The 19,692-nt window shown below is 42.7% G+C and overlaps 1 protein-coding gene across 3 annotated transcripts in view; it reads left to right on the top strand.

The window, feature by feature from the left end:
* slc1a1 (solute carrier family 1 member 1) overlaps window positions 1-16,704 on the top strand; it is a 37,855-nt gene extending 21,151 nt beyond the window's left edge. The window contains exons 4-15 of one of the 3 annotated variants that reach the window (XM_042328422.1): window positions 2,017-2,138; window positions 6,779-6,919; window positions 7,235-7,327; window positions 7,537-7,651; window positions 7,806-7,848; window positions 8,075-8,185; window positions 9,045-9,229; window positions 9,654-9,761; window positions 10,330-10,452; window positions 12,173-12,367; window positions 12,691-12,825; window positions 13,199-16,704. In XM_042328422.1, the coding sequence (XP_042184356.1) occupies window positions 2,017-2,138; window positions 6,779-6,919; window positions 7,235-7,327; window positions 7,537-7,651; window positions 7,806-7,848; window positions 8,075-8,185; window positions 9,045-9,229; window positions 9,654-9,761; window positions 10,330-10,452; window positions 12,173-12,367; window positions 12,691-12,825; window positions 13,199-13,439 (1,612 nt within the window). In that variant the 3' untranslated portion in view covers window positions 13,440-16,704. Of the gene's footprint in view, window positions 1-1,649; window positions 2,139-6,778; window positions 6,920-7,234; window positions 7,328-7,536; window positions 7,652-7,805; window positions 7,849-8,074; window positions 8,186-9,044; window positions 9,230-9,653; window positions 9,762-10,329; window positions 10,453-12,172; window positions 12,368-12,690; window positions 12,826-13,198 lie in introns of those variants that run through there. The other 2 variants (XM_024434760.2, XM_042328423.1) reach the window with 2 other exon arrangements.
* Window positions 16,705-19,692: the final 2,988 nt, after the last annotated feature.

Genomic DNA, 19,692 nt, shown 5'->3' on the forward strand with positions numbered 1-19,692 from the left:
GGATGGTGCAAGGTTTCCTCTAGACGTGACGCTTGGCATTCAGGCCAAATAGTTCAAATCTTGTTTGTTATGGTCTGAGAGTCTGTAGGTGGCTTTTGGCAAACTCCAAGCAAGCGGTCATGTGCTTTTATACTGAAGAGTGGCTTCCGCCTCACCACTCTACCATAAAGGCCTGATTGGTGGAGTGCTGCAGAGATGGTTGTCCTTCTGGAAGGTTCTCCCATCTCCACAGAGTAACTCTGGAGCTCTGTCAGAGTGACCACCGGGTTCTTGATCACCTCCCTGACCAAGGCCCTTCTCCCCTGATTGCTCAGTTTGGCCGGGTGGACAGCTCTAGGAAGAGTCTTTGTGGTTCCAAACTTCTTCCATGTAATAATGATGGAGGCCATTTTGTTCTTGGGGACCTTCAATGCTGCGGACATATTTTGGTGCCTCCACACAATCCTGTCTTGGAGCTCCACAGACAATTCCTTCGGCCTCATGGCTTGGTTTTTGCTCTGACATGGACTGTCAACTGTGGGACCTTATATAGACAGGTGTGTGCCTTTTTTTAAATCGTGTCCAATCAATGGAATGTACCACAGGTGGACTCCAAGTTGTTGAAACATCTCAAGGTTGATCAATGGAAACAGGATGCACATGAGCTCAATTTTGAGTCTCATAGCAAAATGTCTGAATACTTATCTAAATAAGGTTTATTTTTAATAAATGTGCAAAAATGTACAACCTGTTTTTGCTTTGTCATTATGGGGTATTGTGTGTAGATTGATAAGGAATAAGGCTGTAATGTAACAAAATGTGGAAAAAGTCAAGGGGTCTGAATGCGCTGCATACTGAACAATGTATTGAAGAAAAAAGGACAGCAGAATGTATGTTTAGAAATTAGATCTTCTCAATGTTCAATTAGAATGGTATTTCCATCAATGGGCATTTTTATTACATTTTTATTATTTATGTTATATATACTTATACAATGCATTTTGTGTGTTAGATAGTGTAAAGATTAGGTGCAGGTGTCTAAGGCACAGTAGGTGGCAGTATAGTTAAGGAATGGACTCTGTGCGGGGCTGTTGTTGCCAGGCCAAATAGGCGATACAATAAAATCTCAGATAAGATTTGGTGCCTCCACACAATCCTGTCATGGAAAGCTAACATTTTGGAGTCCAAAACAAAACAGTTTATTACATTCATCCAAACATTTGACATTTGAACAATTGATGCACAAAAAAAAATCCCATGAATCATACGACTCCTATGAACATTGAGTTAATCATTTGATAGTACATGTCAGAAAAGACCCATCATTATCCATACATGTTTCTTTATGCTTTTAATGATCCATGCATGTTTTACAGTTGTGAAACCAAGGACGCCCTTTGAAAAGGGTTTTTCATAGGCCGTCTGTAACATCACTTGCACATCACTGCCAAATCTTTCCAATCCCTCCCAGAAATGGTTAACTGTCTGTACGCATATGATCCAGCAGTCAGCAGCCAGCCAAGCAATATTGTGCCATTTCTCCATATTATACCAACTCTGTTAGGATACTACCCATGCAAAGTAGGCTATTGCATTCAGTGACTGTCTCTGGAGAATATATTTTTAATCTCCTAGATGTAATGAAGGAGAAAGACCCCAGACTGAGCAGCTCGCGGGGTGTGTAGGTGGGTGGGTGTGTGTGTGCGTGTAATGGTGGGGGGTTGGAGGTGACCCTATGGATAAAAACCTGGTGATGTATCTCCCCCTCATTCTCTCTGTCACACACACACACTTTCTGCCTCACACAAACACAGAGACACACACAGGAGGCGGTTCTCTCCAGTCCCTCTCCATCAGAAACAACTGACAGCCAGGCAGGCTAGCTGCATCCTCTGGTAGCTATAGCAGCAGCGCAGACAGCTACTAGCCGCCTCTACTGTCTGCTGCATCTGTCAGCTGGCCGCCTGATACGTGGAGCCTTTTGTGTCTCCCGAGAGTCCCGACTCCCAATTGTGCTCTCTATTGCGGGGGCTAAAGGAAACAACCAACAGCCACACCAATGGACATGATGGGGAAGAAAGAACGCAGGGGCTGGGACTTCAAAGGCTTGCTGAAGAGGAACTGGCTGCTTATTGCAACCATTGTGTCGGTGCTGTTAGGTAAGTGAAAGCGAAGCCCCCATAATGTCTGCGCTCTGCTTAACGTGAAGAAGCCTTGCTTGATGTCACCCTTCCGCGAGGCTGCCCGTCTGTCTCCACTCTCTCCTTGCTCTGTCAGTGGTGGTGCATCCTACCCATTTCCCCTTCCCTCTGTCCTTTTTTTTGTCATTGCTTTCTCTCCTGATGTATTCCCCTGCTGCAGTCCAGGCTTGGAGTCATCCAGCAGCCTCTCTTGGTCATATAAGGATGCGTAGGGCTGGGGGCTGGTTGATTAGAATAGCAATGTGCACGCATGTGTGTGTTGTGTGCATAATGTCGGCTTGTGCATGCTGCATACCAACCTGGTCTCAGAGCCTTTCATATGATTCTGTACGTAAACCCGAGACACTACCTTTAGTATATGTTGCGTTTTGTATGTATTCATTTGTGGATGTCCATCACCAATTTCGTATGATATATTCCGAATTACAATTTGTGTTATATGTTATGAATTTACTAAACGTACAATATGTTACACATTTTTCAAAATGTATGATATGTTACGAATTCTGTCTAGGTGGCTAACATTAGCTAGGCTAGGGGTTATGGTTAGGAGTTAGGTTAAAGGGTTAATGTTAGGGCAAGAGTTGGATAAAATAATTAGGGGAAAGGTTAGCTAACATGCTAAGTAGTTGCAAAGTAGCAAAAAAGTAGTAAGTAGTTGAAAAGGTGCAAATGAGCTAAAATGTTGTCCATGATGAGATTTGAACTCACAACCTTTGGGTTGCTAGACGTTTGCGTTTTACGACCAATCACCCTACTTTCGTTTTTGCCTTAAGTAACCATCTGTCTTATGTAAGCAAACCAAACGTAACATACTAATTTGGATGTTCTGGATTTAAGTTTACTATGTTACATCTAGTGTATGAGACCAGGCTGTGCATGCATCTGTGTGTGTGCTTATGCTGTGAGGATGTTCGAAGATGGATGCAAACAGTGTGTGACTGTGGCTGTTCATAATGAGTGTATCTGTGTGTGTTTGTGTGTGTGACTTATCATTACAGTGTGTGACTGTTCATAATTGTGCACGTGTGTGACTGATCATTATGCGTTCGCAGTTTCTGCTGCTGCTACGCCATTCATTGCCCAGTCTCCGACAGAGACAGGGTTCCCTGTGCTGAGCTTTGCTGCCTCCCAGAGCCTGTCTCGCAACCCCAGTCGAACGTGACTAGACTGAAGCAGCACACTCCACTGGCTCCTTCAGTCCAGTCAGTCGGTACAGCTGTTCTGCATGCAAGGTCCTGTCAATGTGATTCGCAAATAGTGTGATTCAGGGGCCATATATGGCTGCTCTGATATGGCCCAGCCCACCACAGCATTTCTGGCTTATGACATTTATTTAATAGATATAAAATACATAAGGGATAATCAACCGGGGGCTGTGGAGTCCTGTGGAAATAACCTACGACACAGTCTAGCCGTGGTATAAACTATAATATGCTCCTTTGTTGTCATTCAAAGTGCTAAAATGGAACGATGAGCTCACAGCGAAAGGCTAATGGTGGTGGTGGACAATTAATCTAAAAATGCATTGTTAATTATGGAACGTATCACTTTATTATGCAGAGAAGGCTATTATTTATTTAGATTTATTCACAACCCCCCTCTGAAGCTGCCTGCGACCCCTTGTTTTTAGAAAGAATTACACACTGATTTGTATGGCCCCTGTCACCGAATTGTCCTACCCTTCAACAATTTTTGGTGTTTGCTTGGCTTCTTAATGATTGGACATTTATAATTTTCTGAACTAAATGGACTTTGGCTCAGTGGCAGTATTGTGTCTAATGCGTTTTAAAGGCTTTCGACCAATTAAATGATAAATGCTGACTTTGAAGTGTCCTCCACAAGGATTACACCATCTCTGCTTAAGCAGAGTTTTAGAATGTCAACATAAACCTGTGTTGGTCCAAATGCACATGGCAAAATTGATAATCCATTCCTATTTTTATTGATCTTTCTTACATTTTAAGAGCTGCAGTGGAGAGCAGTGGGGGTTAAAAGAGCCAATTGGAACCCGGGGACATGGCATATGAGGGTGCAGTGAGATACCTGATGGGTTGGACGATACTTTTCTCATCAATCATCTTGGGGGGGAAAACATATCCTTAACTGGAAATCAACCAATCCTCCATCGTTAAAACAATGGAAAGGTCAAATGCTTTATTATCTGAATGTTGAAAGTGCGTGGGCGACTGAGAAGAAGAAAATGGTGCAGTTTGAGGCCATATGGCGGAGTGATGCGGGCGCTGGAGATGAGGGTGGGAGCAGGTGGGTCTGGGCAGGGGTGATGTTGCGGATGTTTGTGTGCATCTGTACGTTGTTGTTTGTATAATATGTTTTGTATAGTTAAAAAAAAAAAATCTATAAAATCTTTAAAAAAATATAAATAGTGAGGCCTCCCGGGTGGCGCAGTGGTGCCACCAGAGATTCTGGGTTAAAGCCCAGGCTCTGTCGCAGCCGGCCGCGACCGGGAGGCCCATGGGGCGACGCACAATTGGCCCAGTGTCGTCCAGGTTAGGGAGGGTTTGGCCGGCAGAGAAATCCTTGTCTCATTGCGTACTAGCGACTCCTGTGGCGGGCCGGGCGCAGTGCACGCTGACCAGGCCGACAGGTGAACGGTGTTTCCTCCGACACATTGGTGCGGCTGGCTTCCGGGTTGGATGTGCTGTGTGGCTAGGTTGTGTTTCGGAGGACGCATGGCTCCTGACCTTCACCTCTCCCGAGTCCATACAGGAGTTACGGCGATGAGACAAGACTGTAACTACTACCAATTGGATACAATGAAATTGGGGAGAAAAAAGTGGTAAATAAAAAATATATATATAAATAAGGAAGCCGTGGACTTTTAGGTGGCCATAGTAGTGTCCCATTTGAATTCTGGCCTAAGTTTGAGTGTTCTGATTGAGCCTTAATTTTTCGTGAATTTCATTGGAGAAATGGCAAAATACGCCTTTAATTAACACCCCTAATTAAGTGACATGGAATCTTGAGTGACAACAGATAAGTCAGGACCTCGTTTGAATTACATGCTGAGATGAGCACTCTTGTCAGTCTGTAATCTGGTTGGATGCCATGGAACACCTTAAACAGAGAATGAGTTCTGCCATTGGATGACAAAAATTCACTACTCCACCATGTGGCCTCTGTTGCTGACCACTACTCTTTAATGGCAAGGCAGCCCCTTTCATGCCAGTTCTGTACTTAAGTAATTACATGGGCGGTATTGTTGGCCGTCATCATGTATGTTTCATTCATAAGTAAGTAATTTAGCTTTGCCAATAACTGTCCTGTTGTGGCAGTACGAAAATGCATGCACTCACTACTTACTGTAAGTCGCTCTGGATAAGAGTGTCTGCTAAATGACTAAAATGCAAATGCTGCAAGATTTCCATCTCCACATGGCCTGTATTCTCAGAGTAGGAGTGCTGATCTAGGATCAGGTCCCCCTTCTCCATATAATCATATTTATTAGCATCTAAAAGACAAAACTGATCCTAGCACACATACATAAGATGCTTTCTGAATAACGACCCAGATCTCAAGAGATGTGCCGACTCATCCTTTTAATTAAACCATGAAAACTGATCAGAAAACGGCATGGAGAGTGCGATTCGTCATTTTTGGAAGCACATAGTTTTTTATTTTACCACAGAAATTGCATGGAAAAATGCTAATTACAACAACTTATGAATCACTTGTTTGTTTCAGTAGTATTCGTCTAGGCTTGTGCAATGTCTATTTGGGCGTATTTGGTTCTCAGCATGTCAACATGACCCATCCAGTAGCCCCCACAACAGTTTCTAACCTTACCACCACCATTAACACTAAACCACTACTATACAGTGTATTCATTATGAGAGGTTTTATTTTTCATTAGGAATGATGTAACTTGTTCAGTTACGATTCGCTGTGTCATCACCTTGCACAAGGTTATTTTATGGTGGCCTGTAATGGTTGATAACACACTCAGGGTGGTGGGGGGGGGATTTGAGAAACTCACTGTATGTGGCATTTATGGGTGAAAACCCCCCACAGCGATGCGCAATGAGCCTTATAAAAACGCCAAGACAGGCAGCCCGCTTGGCCAATAAACTAATGCTCTCCAAGGTCGTTGTTGCTGCGCAGGTCAGCAATAGCAATGCTACTCTAGCAGCTTATGGCTAAAGGAAGTGTTTTCCTCAATGTCACAACCTTGAGCCAGCGTCATGAAACCCAGAGCAACCTTGGCCCGTAAAAAAAAAAAAAAGAAAATGACATGGGCATAATATTGTGGTAGCTTACAGGGCAGCTCTGAAATGATAATGATGTTTCCATTTTAATTTGACGTGGCAGGCAGGTCAAACGTCAATATTGCTCCTTTTTGTCATCATTATCTCACCCTCTCTCTGTTCTCCCACTTTAAATTTCCACTGTGAAAATGCCTCATACTCAGTGTGTGGCTAGCGTGGGACACAGTCTGCAATAATACAGTGTGATGTATCGAACTAGCCACGCATTGAACTAACCTGTGTGAACCAACCTCTTGAATTGGCTGTCTTATTTATCTCTTTCTTTCTCTCACTCTCCCTCCTCCTCTCTCCTTCCTTCCCTCTCTCCCTCAGGGATAGGTCTTGGGGTGGTGGTCAGGGAATATGCCTCCCTCTCCCACCTTCATAAGCAGTATTTTGGCTTCCCGGGAGAGATCCTAATGCGGATGCTCAAGCTGGTCATCCTGCCCCTCATCATCTCCAGCATGATAACAGGTAATTTGGGATGAATTGCATCTCAGTCACTCAGCGCTATGTTTAAAGAAGAGGGCCATCAGAGAAGGTTAAGATATCTTAAGTATTAATCCTCTTAGTTCCTAGAAGAACTTGGGCAGCTTTCTTTGCCTCGGGCCATGGCAAGCGGATCTTCTTGAGTTCTGCGTCTAGACACCTGCGGCAGGTCATTGTTGCGCCAGATATCTTCGATATTAAGGACAAATGAAATAGTGATTGTCATTGAGACTTGTTGACAGACATGTCTCCTTTGGGTGAACAACAGGTTAATTGTCTTTGTCTTGTTTGTGGTCACAGGAGTCGCCGCCCTGGATTCGGAAGTTTCTGGAAAGATCGGTTTGAGGGCTGTGGTGTATTACTTCTCCACCACCATCATTGCAGTTATTCTGGGTGAGTTAACAGGATGACTGGCTTGGTCTCATTCTCTTTCAGCTGCTCCCCGTCTGTTATGAAGCATGATGCACTGAACAAAATGTGGAAGGTTTCAGTGCCTCATGCTTCAGATTAAGTGAGTGACAGACTAACTATGTAACATGTTGTTATTTACACGTCACCATTGAAAGCTGAATATTGACTGATGGTTATAACATGTGTTCCAGGTATTGTATTGGTGATGACCATCAAACCTGGTGTCTCTCAGGAGGCCGAACATATCGACAGGACAGGGACCACACCAAACGTCACCACTGTCGACACTCTACTGGATCTTGTCAGGTGACAGCTACGCTTCATACCATCATATAGACTAATAGTTTTGTAGAATTTCTACAAAAGGTCCGTTCTCCATCAGTCGGAGGTGCAGTGTGCATAACATTTCCACATTTGTCTCACATTGTTGCCATCTCAACATGTCTTGTTCCATCCACAGAAACATGTTTCCTGAAAACCTACTGCAGGCTTGTTTCCAACAGGTAACCGTCATTGTCTGATTTGTACATTAAAGCTTTCAGTTACTAGCCTGGTACCAGGTGTGTTTGCGCTGTCTTGCCAATTCTCATAAGAGTTGACAAGACAGCACAAACAGATTTGGGGCCAGGCTATACAATCACTGCACTTTGAAGAGAAAACATGATCCTACATTAAAATGTAACCATGTCAAATGTAACTATTTCAATTCAACCTATTCAATCATTCCAGTACAAGACAAAGCGCAAAGAGCTGGAACCACCTAAAGTGAAGGGGAACACTACAATTACAATGTTCCCTCCTCTCTCTACCGCTGTCATGGCAACCATTTTCCCCCCAGAGGTAGGTGTCACTGTTTCCATGTGTTTATCCACCTGCGTGTCAAAAGCTGTGATTTGATAGGATCAAAGCTGCTAAGCCTGGTTTACTTTGAATCAGATGTAGTTTACTTTTTAAACCTGATTATAGTCAATCAGATGTGGTTAAAGTTAATCAGATGACTGTCCAATCACAATCTTTTGTCTTTGTGGGTTGAAAATGTGGGTCTTCAACTTTGTGCCTTTGTGAATCTACACCTGACCACCCACATCTAATGTGATGGATATGACCATAAATCAACTTACATTATGATGCCACTGTGTAGACGGGTCACTATGTTGTGATCTGAGGAAAAAGCTCAAGACATGGATGTCAGCCCACTGTAACACAATTTTTAACCCATTTTTCTCCTCAATTTTGTGATAGCCAATCGGTAGTTACATTCTTGTCCCATCGCTGTAACTCCCGTACGAACTCGGGAGAGTCAAAGTTCGAGAGCCATGCGTCCTCCCAAACACGACCCTGCCAAGCCGCACTGCTTCTTGACACACTGCTCGCTAAACCCGGAAGCCAGCCGCACCAATGTGTTGGAGGAATCACTGTCCAACTGGCGACCGTTTCAGAATGCACAGGAGTCGCTATAGAGCGTGACTCCTGCGGACTTCCCGGCCGGCCAAACCCTCCTCTAACACGGACAATGCTGGGCCAATTGTGCGCCGCCTCATAGGTCTCTCGGTCACAGCTGGCTTTGTAGTGACGCCTCTAGCACTGAGATGCAGTGCCTTAGACTGCTGCACCACTTGGGAGGCCCCACAAGTGGATCTTTTGACCAAAATCTATTTTGAATTTAAACTACTTTCTTCCTTATTTTTCCCCTCTGCAGAACATCACCAAGGACTATAAGATAGTCGGGTCATATTCTGATGGGATCAACGTGCTGGGCCTCATCGTGTTCTGTGTGGCGTTCGGCCTTGTCATTGGCAAGATGGGCGAAAGGGGACGCATTCTGCTGGAATTCTTTGACGCTTTAAACGAGGCCACCATGAGGCTAGTCCAGATTATCATGTGGTACGATACAGCCTGTTAGACGACATACATCTCTCACTTACAGTACACAACAGCTGTTTAGGTGAATTCATCCGGTAGCTGTTTTCTATGCTATTGTAGATGTAATGCTAACATTTCTGTGGTGGTGATGATGATAGTGATGATGATGATCATAACAATGGCATTAACAACACTACACTCAGAAAAAAAGTGGTAATCTAGAACCTAAAAGGGTTCTTTGGCTGTCCCCATAGGAGAACCCTTTGAAGAACCCTTTTTGGTTCCAGGTAGAACCATGTTGGGTTCCGTATAGAACCCTTTCCACAGAGGGTTCTACCTGGAACCAAAAATGGTTCTACCTGGAACTAAAACGGGTTTTCCTATGGGGACAGTCAAAGAACCTTTTCAGAAACTTTTTTCTAAGAGTGTATTGTTGCAATTACAGCTACATGCCAGTGGGGATACTCTTCCTCATAGCTGCCAAGATCATTGAGGTAGAAGACTGGGAGATATTCAGAAAGATGGGCCTGTACATGGTGACAGTGCTGAGTGGGTGAGTCTGAGCCAGCCATCTTAGTCCCTCTTTCTCTTTCTGATACTTCGCCACAACAATGCTAGATTTATAGCTGGCATTAGGGTCCAGGTTTCCTGCAAAGATACTGTAAAAGCCCAGCTCTGTCCCAGCACAGATAAGAACCAAGGACATTTAAAACTGCTCAACCTGCAGTTGCGGTAATGAGGCCTTTGGCGAACGCCTGTCCAACCCGTAAATTTACCGGACAGAATGATGCTTCTGGGTGACCAGCAAAAGGAAACTGAGTTTAGTGAGGGGGAACGCAGTCATGTGTGTCCCAAATGGCTATATAGTGCACTACTTTTGACCAGAGACCTATGGGCCCTGTTCATAAAGTAGTAGACTATAAAAGGAAAAGGATGCCATTTGGGACGCAACCCTGGTCATTGTGTTATTATAAGCTGGAGGAGGAGAGTTTTAGTCCCCAGTTAACGCCAGGGGTTAGTCAGCTATTTCTTACAACGAGTCAAAACTTGTTTGATCATCACAATTTTTTAATCAGACACTTTTTTTTCATGGCAATGTAATGTTTTATTTCTCTCCTTAGCCTAGCTATCCACTCCACCATTTGTCTGCCACTGATCTACTTTGCCATTGTGAGGAAGAACCCATATACCTTTACCTTAGGGATGGCCCAGGCACTGGTCACTGCTCTTATGATCTCTTCCAGGTAAGCCTCAGTCACTATTCAGGATCATACAGTCGTGGCCAAAAGTTTTGAGAATGACACAAATATTTAATTTTCACAAAGTCTGCTGCCTCAGTTTGTATGATGGCAATTTGCATATACTCCAGAATGTTATGAAGAGTGATCAGATGAACTGCAATTAATTGCAAAGTCCCTCTTTTCCATGCAAATGAACTGAATCCCAAAAATACATTTCCACTGCATTTCAGCCCTGCCACAAAAGGACCAGCTGACATCATGTCAGTGATTCTCTCGTTAACACAGGTGTGAGTGTTGACGAGGACAAGGGTGGAGATCACTCTGTCATATGCTGATTGAGTTCGAATAACAGACTGGAAGCTTCAAAAGAAGGGTGGTGCTTGGAATCATTGTTCTTCCTCTTTCAATCATGGTTACCTGCAAGGAAACACATGCCCTCATCATTGCTTTGCACAAAAAGGGCTTAACAGGCAAGGATATTGCTGCCAGTAAGATTGCACCTAGATCAACCATTTATCGGATCATCAAGAACTTCAAGGAGAGCGGTTCAATTGTTGTGAAGAAGGCTTCAGGGCACCAAAGAAAGTCCAGCAAGCGCCAGGACCGTCTCCTAAAGTTGATTCAGCTGCGGGATCGGGGCACCACCAGTACAGAGCTTGCTCAAGAATGGCAGCAGGCAGGTGTGAGTGCATCTGCACACACAGTGAGGCGAAGACGGTTGGAGGATGGCCTGGTGTCAAGAAGAACAGCAAAGAAGCCACTTCTCTCCAGGAAAAACATCAGGGAGAGACTGTTATTCTGCAAAAGGCACAGGGATTAGACTGCTGAGGACTGGGGTAAAGTAATTTTCTCTGATGAATCCCCTTTCAGATTGTTTGGGGCATCCGGAAAAAAGCTTGTCCGGAGAAGACAAGGTGGGCGCTACCATCAGTCCTGTGTCATGCCAACAGTAAAGCATCCTGAGACCATTCATGTGTGGGGTTGCTTCTCAGCCAAGGGAGTGGGCTCACTCACTCACAATTTTGCCTAAGAACACAGCCATGAATAAAGAATGGTACCAACACATTCTCTGTGAGCAACTTCTCCCAACCATCCAGGAACAGTTTGGTGACGATCAATGCCATTTCCAGCATGATGGAGCACCTTGCCATAAAGCAAAAGTGATAACTAAGTGGCTCGGGGAACAAAACATCAATATTTTGGGTCCATGGCCAGGAAACTCCCCAGACCTTAATCCCATTGAGAACTCGTGGTCAATCCTCAAGAGGCGGGTGGACAAACAAAAACCAACACATTCTGACAAACTCCAAGCATTGATTATGCAAGAATGGGCTGCCATCAGTCAGGATGTGGCCCAGAAGTGAATTGACAGCATGCCAGGGCGGATTGCAGAGGTCTTGAAAAAGGGTCAACACTGAAAATATTGACTCTTTGCATCAACTTCATGTCATTGTCAATAAAAGTCTTTGACACTTATGAAATGCTTGTAATTATACTTCAGTATTCCATAGTAATATCTAAAGACACTGAAGCAGCAAACTTTGTGAAAATGTATATTTGTGTCATTCTCAAAACTTTTGGCCACGACTGTACAATCTGTTGTCTATAGCAAAGCATAGATGTAATGGCTGACTTATCTATGTATTCATCCATCTATCTATACAATCCACCCATCCATCTATCCGTGCATCCATCCTGCATTCAACTTAAATACGACCTCTAGCTCTGCCACCCTGCCGGTCACCTTCCGCTGTGCCGAAGAGAACCTCCGGATCGACAAGAGGATCACCCGCTTCGTGTTGCCTGTGGGCGCCACTATCAACATGGATGGCACGGCTCTCTACGAGGCGGTTGCTGCCATCTTCATTGCCCAGCTCAACGACTACTCTCTGGATGTGGGTCAGATTGTCACCATCAGGTAAATCACCAACAGCCTACGTCGAAATTAGATTTGATATTCTATGTACATAATTTGAGCAAGTTAAAGTGTCTTCGTATACTTGTGATCAGAACCCATAGCCTTTGGTGGCCTTGGACTTCAGCTGCTCTGAATCCACTCAGTGATGTAAGAAAAAGAAAAAAATATTTGAGCTTGACAAAACTGAAAAAACTCAGGTGAAATCGGCTGTCACATCCATTTATACCATCTGTCGTGTCATTATGTTGGTATCAAGCATCTGACCTAATAATATGTCAGGGTAAGGGAATTGTAAAGATGTTAACTTACTCTTACAATTTCAGTATAACAGCAACAGTAGCCAGCATCGGAGCTGCCGGTGTACCTAACGCTGGACTTGTCACCATGGTGATTGTGCTGACTGCCGTTGGACTACCTGCAAATGATGTCACTTTAATTGTTGCTGTGGATTGGCTACTGTGAGTAATACCTTGTTGAGCGTAATATTGTCAAGATCAATTATTATTTTAGTGATGAATACAACAGTACAACATACAACAGTAGACTCAGCAATATAACATCACCATACGCAGTGGTGCGACTTCTTAAGAGAAAACAGACTTTCAATTTGTCAAGACTGCCACTACTTTCTCTTCCCGATTTGTGCCATCCCTTGAGCAATGCCCAAGAGGGCCAGTCTTGGCAGAATACATTTTGTTGTTGTTGATGTCTGTAAGCAGGGAGTTGCCCAACAACGTATGATGATGTGATATTGCAAAGTCAACAATATCTTTAACTAACTCATAATCAACAGACAATAGTCACTCACCATACCCCCTCCGGCTGTTTTAGAGACCGCTTCCGCACCATGATCAACGTGCTGGGGGATGCCTACGGAGCTGGCATTGTCCAGAAGCTGTCCAGGCGGGAGCTGGAGAGGATGGATATCACCTCGGACGTGGATGTGACCAACCCCTTCGTCCTGGAGACCACGCTGGACGATGAGGAGTGTGAGAAAAAGTCTTATGTCAACGGCGGCTTCACCATCGACAAGACCGACGCCATCTCCTTCACAGAGACTTCACAGTTTTAGGAAGGAGGGCGGGGAGCCAAGAAGTGCCATTGCCGCTAGATGTTAGCCTGGTGGTCCCATCCTGTTTGTAAGCATGTTTCTAGATCTGTTTGTGCTGTCTTGCCAACTCCTATGGTCATTGGCGTGACAACGACTATTGGTGTTGGCGAGACAACACAAACAGACCTGGTACCAGGCTAGTCTGTTTGTGATTTAGCCAACTCCTGTCTATGTTCGTTCATTGCCATGTATACAGTGTAGTACGGCTTGACAAGGATAGAAGAGTTGGCTATAGCCAGGGGTGAAAGTCAATTTAATTTCTTCCCAGTACGGGACCGCCGTTGTGTGTACGCACTTCATCATAGAATTGCATATAGAATCCCTATTCATTCATAATGATCTCTGTGGGCTTCGTCGTAAAGATTTATAATTATGTGGCGCAGCGGTCTAAGGCACTGCGGTGCTTGAGATGTCAATACAGATCTGGGTTCAATCCCGGGCTGTGTCCCAGCCGGCTGCGACCGGGAGACCCGTGAGGCGATGCACAATTGGCCCAGTGTCGTCCAGGCTAGGGGACGGTTAGCCCGTCACACTCTAGCGACTCCTGTGGCGGGCCGGGCGCATGCACACTGACACGGTCGCCAGTTGGATGGTGTTTCCTCCGACACATTGGTGCGGCTGGCTTCAGGGTTAAGCGAACAGTGTGTCAAGAAGCAGTGCGGCTTGGCAGGGTCATGTTTCGGAAGACGCGCGGCTCTCGACCTTCGCCTCTCCCAAGTCTGTACGGGACTGTAACTACCAATTGGATATCACCAGAAAAAGGGGTATAAAATTTCTCTTTTAAGAAATAAAAAGATTTGTCATTAAAAAATGTACATATATTACCTTTTATCGTGGCATAAACACAACTAATCATGATGTTTTAATCTGATTCTCCAACAATCACTTTAAAAGGGCTCCTTTAGCCTATTAGTCTACTCGTGCACAATTATCCACTCAAAATATATTTCCAGCCTCCAAACAGTGGTGAATGGAAAGAGACACAAAACACCACAAAGTGTAATGACATTTTGACAATTGTCATTAGGCCAGAATTTATGCGCCCACTGCTGTTCGTTAGCGTCTTGGTGTCGGCCATTCATCTCTGCCTTGGGAAAATGTCAGTGTTCTTGTCGAGCCACATCGCATTTTTGGAGCGTAGGCTATCCCACCCGTTCAAGTCCATTTGCTCATTTTTCATGCCTCTGACATGCGGTAGCCTATTGGTAAATAATGGTGTAATGGTTCTTGAAAATGTTTTCTTTAAATATTGTGACAGGCTCATGTTTTCCAGTACGGCATAACCCCACTATTTATTTTGCTGGGACGCCATACTGGACCGTACCGTCTTGCTTTCATCCCTGGCTATAGCACATACAGTATACGACCAGACTTGGTAGAAATGTGAGGGGAGTTCGAAGCTATTCATAAAACCAGTGCTTGTAAAAGGGAGGAAAAAAACATGACATGAGACACTTTCAAGCTCGAACGTTTGCAACATTAGCCACCATGTGTTTTCTCTAAGAGCTATCATCCTGCGTTTTAACCACGAGCGGAAATCCTTAAAATGAGCTGGAAAGTGTCTGAATTGGCACCCTATTCCCTAAATAAGCCCTGGTCAAAAGTAGTGCACTAAGTAGGGAATAATGTGCCCTTTCAGACAGTCCCATGCTCTCCTTTACTAAAAGCGCTTCCATCGTTATGTTGACATAATGAACACTGTCACTTTTGAACAAATCGATACGTTTGTTATTGTTTTTACATAAAGGGAACTAGGATATGGGGACTACAAGAGGAGTCAAGAGCTTTTGAAATTCATACCTCCACCGTGGGTGTGCAGGTATGTGTTCTGGTGGTCGTTTGTCTGTTTGTATTTGTGTCTGAGAAAACGTAAATAATATATCGCCGGGCTGAGCTGTGTAAATGTATTGCAAAAAAGAGCATGGAAGAAGAAATACAACTATATTCCAGACGTTCAATATACTGTGTATTGCAAAGATTCAAACAGACTTTCATAAACTACAGTGTTCCGCTTTGTTTGCCCTCCAGAAGATAACTACTCTTTACAAACGTCTTTTCATTTTTGTCAAAATTCTTGACAATTTTGTGTGTATTGTTAATGTTATTAAGCTTCCTGTGTCCAACTGTAGATGTACAATATGTGCCAAACATCATATTCATTCATTCACTTTGTATCATTCCATGCACATTTTTTCATTGCATGAAGCAATATGGCAAAGAAATACAGTGAAACTTGTAATGAACAGACTTGCTATACAGTATGTATTTTTCAAGTGACAAATGGCCTTTAGTAAGACAATAGAGTTGATGGCACAATAACGAGGCTTTGGAGGTAAGACTTAATTGAATACTGTTAAATATTTGGAAATATTTTCATAATGAATTGCTAAAGAGTTAACGCTTAACCCTCGTTAAGGGGGGCTATATGGATGACTTAAGTATTTAAGGATGGTCTTAGCGACAAAGGCTTTCTGATAGCGAACGCTAACTATAAAAAGCTTCATGATAGTTTGTCAGAGAAACAATGAAAAAATGGTGGGGCCTCTGAAGCAATGTTTCAGAAGACCCGGCAGTAGAATCCAGGAATGCAAGTTGGTGCAATTCCAACTTTAACCATGGAACCTTAGTTAAAGGAGATTTTAGAAAACCTCAGAATTATGAGCTCCAAACAGATCATAAAAAGGCATTATGTACGTAATCACTGTGTGGTGCGACAAATTAATTATTTTATGTAGCCTTACTTTAGCGATATGACCCTTTCTCAGCCTTCACGTCAGTTGCAATCAAGGTGTTTACTTTTTTTTTTGTTATATAATAATCTCCAATGTATTTCCATTTTTCATCCCTTGAGGCATGGGATTATTGAAACTGCCACTCAATGTTACAGCTCATTGCAATCCACCCTCTGTGACTTGTTTTTGTTCTACCACAGTGGCATAAGGGCCTAATTTGAGATAGTAGACAACTTTAATATATAACATTTCTGAAGCTGGCAAGATATTGGGTACTGGAAAGCAAATTGAGGGCAATTTGTAACATTTGGTTAATCAGATGTGACTAAAAAAAAGCTTGTGAATCAGGTTCTTCTGTACATTTCAAAAGCACATGATGATATTAACAACAAATCAATAAATGGCTATATTGTGTACCATTCACAAATCACCTCAGTATATGAATCCACATGTACTAGATGTATCTAACTGCAAGCTAATAAAGACAAATATAACTTGGGCGTTTCTCTTTTGGAGGGGTTTCAAAAATGGTTGCGAATGGATTATTCCAGAGTTGTGGACATTGCTTCTTTCATTTACTTGTTTTTTTTGTCTCCGGCATCTGATTATTGAATGTGCATATTTTTCCTTTTTCTACTGAGAAGGGTTACTGTACACCGTTTTTTTTAAATGATCTATGAGCAGTGCTTGACTTGGGCAGGAGATCACATCACATGTTCTACTGCTTGAGCTCCTGTTCCTCTTATAGAATATTATCTCAAAAGTATTGTGGAACTCATGCACCCAAATATAAACAGTACCGTCATTAGCACAGGGTTTACCAAACTTTCTTGCTTCGTGTCCGAACATACACAGACCAAAGAATAATTAAAAAATATCATCTTGGCAGGAGACAGAACATTTAGCAGTTTTCAAGGTCGACGGCGGATGACGTCGCCACGAGCAGCACCACAGATATTGAGATGAGTGAGATGCAAGACTTCGCTCTCAGTCACTCACACACAGTATGCGCATGTGCACGGGTTCGCTTCACGCTGTTCATAGCGTGGCAGCCAGGGGACCAAAACAGCGGAGAAGTTGAGCCTTGCGCTTGAACACTTAGTTGTTGCAGAAATTGATCCACTATGCTGTTAACTTTCAGCATCTACGTCATATCGCTGAGTCTACCTTTAAAACCAATATCCTGCAATTCTATACATTTTGTCATGGAACTGAGAGTACATTTAGCAGTTTTTAAGCTATTCTACGAATTTTGACATGGCTAATGATGTGTTCAGAGTTGAGAATGTTACTTTCTAAATGTAATCTGTGAAAGTTAATAGTTACCTGTCCAAAATTGTAATTAGTAATGTAACTTTTGTAACTCAGCAACATAATCGGATTACTTTAAAGTACTTTTAGATTACATTCTCCTTAAGAGGCATATTAGAAGACAAACATCTATCAAACACATTTGGGGTGTCATCAAAGTGGTCTTTGGCTTGTGTTCAGACTCGCTCAGGTGGACAAACTTAAATTTGCACCTTTTTTCAATGCTGAATTGAATGTCATTGAGAAAGTAGAAAGATGTCATAATGGCTGTTTGGCAAACATCCTTTATGAATTTAAAAGTAATCATGTAGTTTTTCAAAAGTATCTGTAATCTGATTACAATATTCTTGCTGGTAACGTAACTGACAACAGTAAACGTTGTTTGTAATCAGTTACTCCCCAACCCAGGTTCTTATGCTCAGACGTTATAGCAAAATGAACGGGAGCCTGATTATCTAGCTTTTATTTTGTTGATTGTAAATTCTCAAAGATTATAGGCTAGGTTACACCTTCAAATGTTATAAATGGAATGAAATGCCTTTGTTCTCTCTCTTATCCTGTATCCCGTCCATGGAGGAAGGTTGTATGATCAATTCTCATTTCCTAGGCTTCTAGGCCTCTTGCCTAGTAGGCATTTCTTTGTTCATGCCTTGTAAGTTAACCTTCGGATCTATATGCTTGGAATAATGCCTTGTAATGCTTGTTAATGCTTTATAACTTCATCTTTATGCCTTGTATGTGAATCCATTAATTTAACAAAGAAATTAAATACACTTGTATTTAGAATTCCATTTCTGAGACATTTCTTGATTGCCTATTACCGTAACTCAGCGATAGTGTTCTTACATATTCTTGCTATTTATCTTATGGAGTCAGACAATTAATTTAATGGGCTAATTGCTTCGTCTTATTCAGAGTTGCATGTGATGTAAATATAACATACATATATCAAATAATAATACCCCACCACAAAGGTACGGTGATGGAATAGAGCTAGATCCCAATGTAAGAGTAAGGTTTTGGGATGAATGCAGAAAATAAGGTCTGAGGTTAACACAGGCTTAGGAGATTTTATACGTTTTGTTCTATGAGATAATATCAGTCAGTTAACATGACCTTTATGAATTCTGAAGCTTTTTATGTGCTTTTTTGTTTTATTCTACAAAATGCTTCAACATTCACAAAAAGTGACCTTGGCTGCAGTTGCGTAGGCAGAAATCAGTTGATGGCAGGGCCAGCAACAATCTACATGTGCCATAATTTGGGCACTCAAATCATTCAATTATCATAAAAGCCTACCCTACACAGCAAATTATCCAGTGTTAAATCAACACTGACAGTGTTCAATTTGACACTGGGCCAGTGTCTATACAGGTCCACACTTTTGAGTGTTAAATTAACATGGTGCTTAGTGCAGACGCTGTTACACTTTGTAAGTGTTAGGGAATGAACACTTTCAGTGTTATGCAATAACACCTCATATAGTATTTTTAACACTAGGAAGTGTATGTAGTTTGCACCAACAGTGTTATGCAACAGCGCCTCATTTATTTAACCATTACACCAAGACATCCGCATCTCTTGACAAGGTCACTCAGTGTTGGGTTAAGGACATTACAATAAGTCTTTATTGCCACATGCACTTATGTAAGCGTTTATAAAGACTTCAGAATTGGAAGCAGAGTTCCACCCATGACTGTATTTGTTAGTGACAGAGACATGGTTGCTGAATTTGTTCATGTTCAGTCCTGTGGACTTCACCAAGTGAGTTCCTACTGTAGGAGAATGGTATCATTAAAATGTTACTGTTTATGACAATACATTACATATATCATAACGCATTGGTCACCAACCCGGTCGATCGGCAGTGGTCACCAACACATCAGCACTGAGTTCACATCACTAGCTTAATCCCATATCTGTTTGTGCTATCTTGCCAACACTTGTCATTGTCAATCTTGCCAACACCTATGTCATTGTCAATCTTGCCAACACCTATGTCATTGTCAATCTTGCCAACACCTATGTCATTGTCAATCTTGCCAACACCTATGTCATTGCCAATCTTGCTAACACCTTTGTCATTGTCAATCTTTGTACAAAAACAGATCTATGACATCACACAGCAGCCAGAGAGAAAGAAGAGACAGAGACAGATAAAGGGAAAGAGG

Source organism: Oncorhynchus tshawytscha, linkage group LG10 (assembly GCF_018296145.1).
Source record: "Oncorhynchus tshawytscha isolate Ot180627B linkage group LG10, Otsh_v2.0, whole genome shotgun sequence".
NCBI classification, from domain to species: Eukaryota; Metazoa; Chordata; class Actinopteri; order Salmoniformes; family Salmonidae; genus Oncorhynchus; species Oncorhynchus tshawytscha.